The following is a 12,615-nucleotide window of genomic DNA, read 5'->3' on the forward strand; positions in this document are numbered from 1 at the left end:
TGGAGTTGAGGCCTAGAGTTGTTGTTTGAGTCCAAGAGGACACCCAGATATTTGTATGGGGCTACCCTGTCAAGTTTTTCTCCATTTAGGTACCAACAAGGATTCCTTTTTTTACTGTAATTAACCGTCATGGACTTTGACTTGTGAAGATTTATTTGGAGGGCGTTCTTTGCTGAAAAGGTGTAAGTTGCGTTCAGGAGGTGCTGAAGGCCTATTTGGGAGCGGCTTATCAGCACTAGATCATCCGCGTATAACAGATTTGAAAGGGTAATTTTCCCTAACTTGGGTGAATGATTGCGGCATTTGTCGAGTTCTGCAGGCAGATCCGCTAGAAAAAGATTAAATAAGATGGGCGCTAGTAGGCAACCCTGTTTTAATCCTTTTGTCGTCCTAATTGGCCTCGAGAGGTGTGTGCCTGCCCCAAGCTTGATTTTGATCCAGGTATTGGAGTGGAGCAGTATTAGGACGTCTAGGAGGCGCTTCGTAATACCCCAATTGTATAGTTTCTTCCAAAGTTTGTTGCGATCCACGTGATCGAAGGCTGCAGTATAATCAATGAACGTAAGGAATAAGGGTGACTTGGTTGCTTTTGCTGCACCCATCAGGAGGGACAGGGCCATGATGTTAGTAGTGGTCCCTTGGCCTTTACAGAAGCCCGTTTGGTTAAGAGGGATGATGGCATTTTCGGAGACCCATGATGATAATTCCTCCAGGATAAGACCTGCAAAGTATTTTGCTTCTACGTCTAGCAAAGCAATAAGACGGTAACTATTTGGATGACTCTTGTTCCCATGTTTATAAATCGGGCTTATGACGGACCCATGCCATGAATCAGGAAGCGTCAGAGTTAAACTTGTATTGTTAAATATTGGTGCCAGAGATACACTCCAGAAATCTGCATCTGATTTGTACAGCATAGATGATATTTCATTCGGCCCTGGCGCTCCATTGGGTCTCCCTTTTGTTATTTGCCGTCTGATGTCTGCTGGGATAATTTTCATTGGCCCTTGCTCGACATCCTTTGTAGGTCTTTCTTCCTTTTTGGGATGGTCAGGTTTCGTTGGCCATATTCCATCACACTCCCATGTTTATTGTATGCTTACGACCATGTGATGATTGAGTTGTTCCTCGTTTCCAGGCCATGAGGTTTTTGTGCCAGGAGACATTATTACCGTGTTACCTGTGATGTCATCATCGTTGAAGTGTGATAATAGGTATTTTGACCATACTTCCTCTGATATATTTTAGAGTTTTGCCCTAGATGGATTGGGCTACAGAGCAACAACCATTATGGTGACTTGTACCTGATGTACAAGAATCCGGAGAACCAGGTGGATTATCTCAAACATTTCCTAGGTGATGGAACAGGGGGTGTTGCTCCCGCTCCAGGAAATTGAGTGGCAAATGTGGCCACCTCGCTGGGCCCAGCACCAGCTGAGGATGGAGTGCCGGTGTCACCAGCTCAGGTTGACACTTTGACAGACACCCCATTGATTTTTACGACCTTTGACGATGTTCCGAGCTCCATTTCACATCCTTCCTCGCCTCCTTTATCAGAGACACTGAGATCCATTTACTATAAGGACTGACCACAGCGCGGCCCTCTGCGGGCACACTGAGGGCTCTTGTGCGGCCTGATCTTGATCCCGGCTGGTTGCTGGTGTGGACAAGTGTTTGGCACTAACTTTTTCGCATTGTCCTGTGTTGTCCCCACCTGGGTCTGATTCTGGTCTCATCGATTTGGCCCAGACAAGTACAAAGTGAACCTTCTTTTACATAGATATTAATTTTTAAGTCTTCATGTGTGACACTGATGCCACCTTGTGGCCTGTGACAGATGATATTGAAGTCATATTAGCATTTCAGTGGGATCACGGACAACCGTTGTGTTGTTCCATCCCTGAAATAACGGACTTGCACATAATATTAGACATAATAGTTGACGCACTTTTCACAGATATTCAAATTTGTGAGAATTTCGGATACGAGTAGTCCACAATACCACAAGTAGTCATATAATATTCATGGTAACATTATAGTGTTCCTTGCATTGGTCAACAGTCCACTTAGGCTACCCAGAAATGCACCAGCCCAAGACATATGTATGGATGAAGTTGTTCCGAGATTAGGGATAAATATGTCTAATGTTCCCCTTCAGGGCCTAACGACAATTTATGTAAAGTCTGGAAATTCCCCATGAAGTAAATAAGAGTCCACTTATGGTGTCCAAAACTAGGAATATTGAGTGTTTACATTGAAAACAAAGCCAGGACTACATTTAAGACTAAATAGAAGACCAGGGGCCAGATGTAGGAAGGCCATTATCGGTCGGTAATGGCCGAAATCGGCCGTTACCAACCGGTAATAGGCTTTTCCTATGTAGGTGGCAAATTTACCGATTCGTACACAAAAGTATAATGTTGTATTTGTTTAATTGCAGATATGCCCCTGAGGAAGGGACCATAGAGTCCCCAAATGCATCGGGCTTTGCATTAATGTTACGACATATGTTGTTGATGCACAGTTTGTAATTTTCTGTATATACTTGCCAGTTTGGAATGTGAAATATTATTACAAATTCAAGCATATTGTCACGATTCATACACATTTGATATGATGTGTCCAACATGGTTTGGTTTACAATTATAATTTGAATGACATATTATCTTATGGAGTGGTTTTCATTGTTTGAATGAAAAAACATTTTGATTATATGTATATGTACATTTTTTAAGAATCATAGAACGGATTTTTCTGGGGGAACAGTGCTCACTACACTCAGGACTTCAATCCTGTCAGTTTCATTCCATCCCAATCTACCCCACACTGCTCCAATCTGCCCCACTCCCATAATTTACCCCACCACACTTTACCACATCCACCCTCTCTACCAAAATCCACGCCACTCCATTTCACTTGAATCTATCAATCTACCACACTCCACTTGAATCTACTTGAATCTACTCCACTACAATCTAACCCACTCCACTCCACTCCACCCCAATCCAACCCACTCCAAACTAACCCACCGTACTCTACCCCAATCTACCCCACTCCACTCTACCCTTCCCCAATCTGCCCACCCTAATCTACCCCATCTACTCTACTTCAATCCACATAATTACACCCCACACTCAAAACCACACAATTACTATCCACATAATTCCTCTGCACCTCATGCCAAATAATTCCACTACACAAAACCACTTCAAACCACACTATTTATCTATCTATTCTGTGCAGCTCTTACCCCTATCTACTCGCCATGCCACACAATTCCACTACACAAATCCACTCCACACCACACAATTACAACCGACAAAATTCCACAACTAACAATTCCAATCCAACCCACATAATTCCACTCCAAACCACATACACCCACTTCGCTCCAAACCAAAACACATGGGTAATAGCTCTAATTTGCGTTGTTGTTTGTTTTTAAGTTCAAATAAATTTTTTATTAATATAACAGAGGTGTCAGTACATCAAAAGGAGTGAGATACAATATCATCAATAGGTAAGGCAAATTAGGTAAAACCGTAAATAAGGGAGGAAAAAGAAAATGAGGCTAGGAGTATAAAATAAATGAGGCTATGTACATGGGGGAAGGCATTATAAATTATACATGAAAAATTGAATAGTAGAGAAATTAAAGGAACGAAAGGTAATTCAGGGAGGTTTAGAAACTTCTTGCTGAAAAGGGGGCAAATGAGAGGGACGTTTGGCACAAACATCAAGGTACAAGGTAATGGGGAGCCAAAGGGAATGTCTTTTCGGGGCAAGGTTAAGGGGATATACAAATGCAGTATCAAGTCTATGGTTATGACATACATTGAACCACCAAGCTTTGAGAGTAATGTCATTTGAATTTTTCCAATGAACAGTAATCTGTTGGAATGCAACAGCTAATAACAAATCTATAATTTGAACATTTGCATCAACCGTAGTCCAGGAGGATGAAAGTGAGCCAAGAAAAATATCAGTAAAGGAGAAGGGGATAGAGGTATGAAATATAGTATTAATTTGGTCCCAGACTTGAGTCCAAAAAATGTGTGTGAGGGGACACAAGAAAAGCATATGAAAGAGTGTGGCGTTGGGGAGGGAGCAGGACCAACAAAGGTCCGGAACCATGGGGAATCTTTTGTGAAGGAGAGATGGCGTATAAAGGAGTCGATTATAAAGAAAGAAAAGTGTTTGTGTGAGGGAGGCAGCTCTAGAGGATTTGCGGAGCTTACTCCAGATTTTATCCCAAAGGGAAGTAGGCCAAGACGTGTCGAAATCAGATTCCCACTTCTCTTCCACTGTGGATTTCGGCCTGGGTGAAAGAGGTTTGTGAAAGGAATGGTAAATGGAAGAAGCTGAGGGGTTGGAACTTAATAGGGAATGGAGTGAGGAAGTTGGGGTGGGGGAAACAACGGGAGGAGGGGAATGAGAAAGGAAATCATATACGGACATAACAGCAATCCTGAGTAAGACGAATTTGTGAATAAAAGAGGAAGGGAGCGAGAAAGTTCGACTAAGGGCAGTAAAGGACTGGAAAGTAGACCCCTGAAAGAGTTGGGAAACCCAAATTAGACCTCGCTGCCTCCAAGTTTTCCAGAAAAAAGATTTCTGGTTAATGAGAATGCTGTTATTATACCAAATGGTGGTGTTGAGAAACTCAATAACGGAGGAGGGAGGGTCTGGAGCAGAAGCTAAGAGTATTTTCGCTGTGTATTTGTGGATTGGGGAAGAAAGGAATTGGGGTTTGCGAGAGAAGGAGAGATATTCGGCGAATGAGAAAGGAGAAAGAGAGAGACGTTCAAGTACAGCCCAAAGGGGAAGAGGCTCGGTAGGGTCTTTGAGCCAGAGGGAAGCTTGTTTCAGGAGAAAAGCTTTGTGGTATGCAGGGAAATTTGGGAAATTAACCCCACCCTCTGATTTGGGCAGACGGAAACGTAACAAAGACATACGTGGCTTCTTTCCAGACCATAAAAAGGAGGAAAGGGTTTTGTTGATCTTAGTAAAAAATTTGATAGGGATAGGTACAGGAATATTTGAAATGGTGTAGAGGACAATTGGAGTTAACATCATCTTGATAGGGTCAAGACGACCCCACCAGGAGAGATAGAGGGGGTGCCATCTGGATGTAAGATCTGATAATTTTTGGGTGCATTGATTAAGACATAGTGATACAGTATCTGAAATGGAAGAAGCAATGTGCAAACCAAGGTATTTTATATGGGCCATGTTCCATTTAAAGTTGGATGCCTCAAAATCAGGTTTGAAGGTGAATTTGGTAAGAGGGAGAATCTCACATTTATCATTATTCAGTTTATAACCAGAAAGTTGAGAATAAACGTTGACTTCGGTGAGGAAAGCAGAATATCATCCGCATAGGCAGCTAGTTTGACCTGCGAGTTAGAGAGCTGAAAGCCATGAATGTTTGGATTCTGACGTAATTTTGATAGGAAAGGTTCTAGGGCCAAATTAAAGAGGAAAGGGGAGAGAGGGCAACCCTGACAGACTCCTCTACCAAGGCTAAAAAATGATGAAATCAAGCCATTGGCACAAACCGCAGCTCTAGGGTTCGTATAAAGGAAGGAAATGAGGGAAATGAAATTAGGGCCAAACCCAAACCACTTCAATGCAGAGAAAAGGAAAGACCATTCCACTCTATCAAACGCTTTCTCAGCATCTAAGGCGATTGCGGCAAGGGAATCCTGAAAGCGTGATGACTTAGAAAGTACATTGAAGAGGAGTCTGGTGTTGTCAGAAATGAAACGTCCTTTGACAAATCCCGATTGTTCAGGGCCAAGAAGCTCTGGAAGAAAAGGATCCAATCTGATGGCTAAAGATTTGGCATATAATTTGTAATCGATATTGACAAGTGATATTGGCCTATCATTTTTACAATACTGAGTGTCCTTCCCCTCCTTGGGTATAATACAAATGTAAGCATCAGAAAAAGTACCTGAGGAAGCACCATGTGTTTTGAAAGAGTCGAGAAGACGGTGAATTTTGGGTAACAAAAGGGTTGCAAAGTGTTGATAAAATTCGACAGTGAAGCCATCTGGGCCAGGAGCTTTGTCTTTCTTAAGGAGGTTAAGGGCAGTATGTAATTCGCGGATGGTAATGGGAGATTCAAGGGTGGAAAGGTCAACAGGAAAGTTGGGAGGAGGTTGAATGCTTGCAAAGAAGGCAGAAAGGGAGTGAGCAGAGGGTTGAGTCTCAGAAGAGTAGAATGTAGAGTAAAAGCGAGAAAATTCTTTCAAGATATCGACATCTTTATGTTGCAAAACTGAATTAACATCTAATACAGACTCAATATTCAATTTGTTTTGCTTAACTTTCAAATAATTGGCAAGAAATTTCCCCGCCTTATTCTTCCCACCATAAAATTTTGAACTGGATTTTAATAGGTACAGTGAAGCATCTTCAGTGGATTGTTTATTATATTTCATTTTGGCATGTACTAGAGCTGTCAGACTTTCCTGAGTGTGGGAAGTGTAAAAGGAGTGTTCTAGGGATTTAATCTGAGATAACAGGTCACTGGTACGGGTTCGAGCATCCCTACGTTTCACAGAAACATGTCTGATTATGAAATCTCTGGCCGCAGCTTTATATGCGTCCCAGATGGTGTGATTGGCCAAGGAGGGGGTATCATTAATAGCAAAAAATTCGGTAGTGAAATCAGTGAAAGAGGCCGTAAATTTGGGATCAAGAAGAAGGGTGTTATTGAATCGCCACCTCCTGCCATCATCGCCAGGCATCAACAAGTTTATGTTGAGAAATGGCATGCGTAAAAAGCTTATGAGATTTATTAGGGACAAAAAAAGATTTGGAATGCCTGTCTAAAAAGGGATCCAAAGGCATATTGCAGTCGCCTGCTAAAACAAAATTGTCCTCAAGATATTCAGTGATACGAGAGGTGAACGCACTCCAAAAAATAGGATTTCCACCAGTGGGGGCATAAACATTGAGTAGGGAGAGAGGGACACCTTTGGAGGAAAGTTTGAGGGTCAGATTCGAACTGTAGAACTGAATGAGAAAAAGACTTGCGAATTAACAAAACAACACCATTTCTTTTACCATCACCAGGAGCAGAGAATACAGCCCCCACCCAACCCCTTTTAAGTTTAGCAGCTTCGGCATCAGATAAATGGGTTTCTTGCAAAAAGGCTACATCTACGTTCAATTTGGCTAGATGGGAGAGGATTTTTTGCCTCTTAATGGGTGAGTGCAAACCTTTAACGTTCCAAGAAATAATACGTATTGACATCAAAGAAAATTAAGAGGGGATAGCATAATAAAAGTAAGGAATAAAAGTAAAGCCTCGTAATCTGGAGAAAAGGAAAAGAGAAAAGAAAGAAAACAGAGAAAGAAAGAGAATAAAGGGAGTAAAAGAAGTAAAAGCACAAAAGAGACTGTGATAATGCAAAAAACCATTGAAGAGGAAGAGAAGAACAATGTAGAGGAGTGATATAGTAAATAGGGAAGAATATAAGAAAGCTGGAGAAAGAAAACACCAAGAAGAACAATGTCAAGGGCTTTCATGAAGGAAAAAAACAATATGGGAAAATGAGTGAGCTGTGGGAAGAAGGTAATTGCGAGCCATGAATGAGAAAAGGCAACTGAAAAGAAAAGCCATAGGAAACATATAGAAAATGTGATAAAGAAACAGCAAGAAGAAAGAAACAGAGCAAACCAAGAGGTTAGACGAAATATAGTGGCGAGAGAATATAGGAAAAGGACGCGAATAACTATAAAAGACCAAAGAGCGCTGAAAGGGAGAAGAGAGAAAAGGGAAAAGGAAGGTAAGAGCAAGCGAAATGGAACTGACACCAAAAAAGTGAAAAAGAGCAACAAGAATACGAAAAAGAAAATAAATGCATTAAATGAGAACATGTTACAGTACAATGAAGGGGAGGTACTTACAAGGAGAGTGGAGGGGGTAGACGGTCTACGTCGGGATAAAAGGGGAACAATACGGAAATAACGGGAGGGAGGTAAGACCAACCAACGAAGGGCGAGCACAGAGGGCAGCGAAAAGTCCAATCGGAGAAAACATGACGGAACGCTATGGAGAATCTGTGGAAAAAGGAGAACATCGGGATTAGAGGTTAAGAAAGACCAAAAACACAATCAGATACCGTGTTGACAAATGAAAGAATGATATCAGATAACAGGTAAGAGAAATAAATAGAGACTCGTCGGAGAATCTAAAAACATGGAACTATAGAAACATGAGTGAGCAATGAACAAGGTGACAAGGAAAAATCAATGAGAACAGCAACAAGAGTCATGGTGGAAACGAAGAGGATGGGCTGGAGAACTCCATGCCTGTAGAACCACAAGAATTCAGAAAACTTTGGAGTCTCACAGGGTCCTCAAAAGTGGTGGTCTTGTTATTATAGGTAACTTTAAATAGGCACGGGTGGAAAAGTCCATATCTGGCTCCAATGGAACGAAGGTCAGGTCGCATATCCAGAAAGGCTTTTCGACGGGCAGCAGTGGATTTGGCGTAATCTTGAGCAAAAAATAAGGTGGAACCTGACCAGATGATACGTGGAGAGGCCTTGGCAGCTAAGAGGACCTTCAGTAAGTCCGTGTATTCAAGGAAGTACATTATCACACCCCTAGGTTTAGTGGAGGGCGAAGTAGAGGAGGGGAGTCGTCCAAGCCTGTGAGCACGCTGAATGTTGAGTGAGGTACCTTCAGGTAAGTGCAATAGCTTGGGAAGAAAGGACTGAAAGAAATCAATAGGATCATTCCCCTCGCTTCCCTCCTTCAGGCCGTAAAGACGTAGGTTATTGCGCCTATTCCTGTTTTCAAGGTCTTCGACCTGTTTTTGAAGAGAAGAGATCTGAAGATCCATATGAACAACCTTGGTTGCCGTTTCCTGAAGAGACAAGACATCTTTTTCCACAGTGGAGACCCTGGCGTCCATGTTTGACCAATTGTCGGTAAGCGTTTGCAGTTTGGCATTGGTATCTTCCATGTAGGGACGCAGGGCTCGTATTTCTTCGAGGAGTAATTCGATTGAGATAGAGGATGAGGAGTGCGAGGGGGAGGGTGGGTCTTTCTTCAACCTTTTTGGGGTGGTTTTGGTTGCCACCTGAGAAGAAGAGGCCTCCATGTCAGCTGTCGCAGTATCAATGGGAGGGTTTGTAGAAGCTTCTAGGTTAGCCAGCGTTGAAAATAGCTTAGAGTTCTTGACAAAATTGCACTTGGGGGGCTTGTCGAAACGCTGTGCCATTGAAATGCTGATGAATCAGGCGTCAGGGATAGCGCAAGATAAAGCAAAACAAAATGGCCGCCCAACCTGAGGAGAGCAGCTAATTCGAAACAGTCACAACAAGTCAATACCAAAAAGTGGAAAAAAGTCACCTGTGCTGATTGAGAGTAGTTCCCATCACGAAGTGAGAAAAAACGGCATCAAAAAAGGTCCATGAGAGCTGGTGGAGATTCGTGCGGTGGAACGCACAGCTGCGAGAAGCACCGGCAAAAAAACCAAAATGGCGGTCGCGACCCGGAGGAGCCGCGACTGGAGTGAAATCCGGTGAAATGTAGCAACGCCGGCGCGCTAGATGAGTAAAAACCAGCCTGTATGGTGCCCGGTTAATTCCGACAACATGTGCAGGTCTCCATGTCTCGTCAAAGGGGAGCGAACCGCCTGTTGACTCCGGTGTGGACGGAGCCGCTACCCGCTTGCTGCCATCCGCGTCGGGCGCTTAGCCACGCCCCCCTGCGTTGTTGTTTGTTAACGTCCACTGAGCAGCTCCTAGCTACTGGTAAGTTTCCACGAGTGTGTTGAAGAGTTTGGTCTCAGAACCATTTTTTCCTCTGCTCATGTTGAACGTGTATGTTTTGTTTGCAGCTCCTCCTTGCTGGGGCCTGAAATTGAAGAGATATTTGTACATTTCTGAAATTTTTTAGAGAAGCATGTGTGAAATTTGTGTGCAATAAAAACGGCCTTTTTTGTAATTATGTTTCATCATTGTTTAACTTGGTAACACAATTCACACAAGTACACTCAACACCATGCCAAATAATTCAAATCTAATCATTTCACTCAATGCCAACACACTTCCACGCCACAGAATTCAACTCTACACATTTCCATTCCACACCACATAATCCGACAACACACCACATAATTCAACTGAAACCACAATTACACAACACACCACATACATCCTATCCACACCACAGAATTCCACATCATGCCACACAATTCAACCAACAGCACACCAACTAAACTCCACTACATACCACTCCACAACACAAAATACCAATCCACATAATTACACTCTATGACACACAATCGCACACCACATAATTCTAGTACACTCAATACCTCATAATTACTATCCACATAGTTCCACGTCACACCATGCCACAATTCAACTACACAAATCCACTCCACACCACACAATTCCATGGCACAAAATTCCAGAACTAACAATTCTAATCCAACCCAGAAAATTCCACTCCACACCACATCCATCTACTCCACTGCAAACTAAACCAAAACACATGGGTAAAATACATTGTCATTTACAACACCAGTACCTCTAACTCACACAAATGTGAGACCTATTACATTGCGAATCCTTGTTTTAAATACAAGCGATTTCGCAAGGACTGTGCAGTTGAAAACTAAAAAAACAACAAAAAGCAGTGTGAGATGACATCTATTTCCAGTAGGTGGTGGTCACGTACTGTTTCAAGTTTTTAGCGGTTATTTTCCCAGTCGAAAAAAGTGTCGGACTACTTCGCTCAGCCAGGAAGCTAAAGAAAAATAAAATTTAGGAAGAAGAGTAGGTAGTCTGCTGATTGCATTGCCAGCTCGTACACTGAATAAAAGCCCTGGACTTGTCACAGCACATGGCTGCGGAGAAGCCCCTTTCTGGAGGTAAAGTTAAAATACTTGCTGTTCGTGCCTGCCTTGCTTTTAGATAACTTTATGGGGGGCTTTCCAAGAGTTATTGTTTTCGTAATTTAGAGTGCGCTTCCAACCAAAATGTGCTCCTGATAAGAGGTCCTAGATGTAACAGGATGCATATGATTACCTCGAGATATGTATGCCTAAAGGTTATTCCTTTTAGTGAGTAGCAGGAGTAAGATTTAAAATTGAAACGGCCGTGGGTACTTGGTGGGCTTCTGACAACGCTCCACATGCTCCACGTATCCATTGTAAATCATTCGGGCACAACTCCCCACCCGTTCCTATACTCATATACAAATACCACATTAACTCAATCGTTGATGACTTTATTATCAATGCAAGTATGGATTCACTGTTTTACATCGACGTACCTTGATGTAGCAATAATCGATAACGCGGAGAGAATATTTTTGCAGATCGATATTTCCAAGGGGGTGCAGCGACCCCTCGTCAAAAGCTTAAACAAGAGTAAGAAAGCGCTCCAATACCTTCGGGTCGAGTTCACGCTATATAAATCAGCAAAAAAGAAACGGGCATGAGAAATGAAAGTAAAGTCTTGTAAAGGAGCAGGAGGTGAGCCCGCGAGTGGTGTGTTTTCAAGGAGATTCTGGGGTAAGAAACCGAGGGGCATATTATCAAGGACCGGTGTTAGAATTATCGCCGTTTTATCGGCAATTACCTGCCGATAAAACGGCGATAATCTGAACACCGGTCCTTGATAATATGCTCCTAGCTTCGCGGTAAGGCGACGTGTGATCTTGGGCACTCTAACTTGAGCGTTGGGTTTGCCAGTTAGGTGTGTCCTTGAAGGGATCAACCAATGTCAGAAACAATATTTATGCTTAATATTCTCCTGTGTGATACCCATGGTGGTACTGTATTGCAGCATTTATATACTGCCCACTACCCCTATGTGGGGCATCGAAGCATGCCTACGGGGATGTTTACTTGGGCCATTGTTAACACTGATCGTTGATGTGGACACGTCACCGCCGAGTTCATAAGTAAGCTCGATGGGTTTTGCCTGGTGGTCAGTAAAGTACTATTCATCCATTGTCAGAGTGTGCTTTAATATATTGCCGGGGGGACCTAGCACGCACGAGAGGCCAGCAACTCAACAATTGTGGATATTATTCATCCAGTGGCTGCTTTCAGATCTTCCCCTCCTTCAACAGCTGGAACTTGTACTTATATAATTGATTTTCAATGTGTATTTTTAACCTAAGTAAACGCTTTTATGGTTGTTCTAGCAAACCGAATAAAGTATTTGACTCTGAATCGAGTTAAAAAGTCAAGTAAAAATGTAAGCCCAATAACAATATTATATGTATCATAAATATATAAAACGCACTCAAGACATAAACCACTTTTAGACGACACTTCGAAGGACCTACACAACCACGAGGCCCTGCGAGCACTTGTGTCTCTGAACTACGCACAAAATAATTTTTTTGCCCCAATGAAAATACTTTGTGTATGCATTTTTTTACATTTTGAATCGAGAATAATAAATTAAAAGCCAATATGCCAATCCATTTGAACTGCCAAGACTCATCAAAAAACTGATGACAGATTACCATTGACTGTGTTCGCTCTGATTGGCTATACTCAGTGGATTCTCTCCGATTGGTGACACTCCGAAAGTCGCATGGATTGGCTGCACTGACCGATATCTCTCTTGT

General features: G+C 42.5%; 1 protein-coding gene across 1 annotated transcript in view; it reads left to right on the forward strand.

The window, feature by feature from the left end:
- The first annotated feature begins 10,771 nt into the window (after positions 1-10,771).
- EDARADD (EDAR associated via death domain) overlaps positions 10,772-12,615 on the forward strand; it is a 404,069-nt gene continuing 402,225 nt past the window's right edge. Inside the window, exon 1 of the mRNA XM_078646952.1 lies at positions 10,772-10,900. Coding sequence (XP_078503078.1) covers positions 10,873-10,900 — 28 coding nt within the window. The 5' untranslated portion in view covers positions 10,772-10,872. The remainder of the gene's footprint in view (positions 10,901-12,615) is intronic.

This window comes from Lissotriton helveticus, chromosome 6 (genome assembly GCF_964261635.1).
Source record: "Lissotriton helveticus chromosome 6, aLisHel1.1, whole genome shotgun sequence".
Lineage (NCBI taxonomy): Eukaryota > Metazoa > Chordata > Amphibia > Caudata > Salamandridae > Lissotriton > Lissotriton helveticus.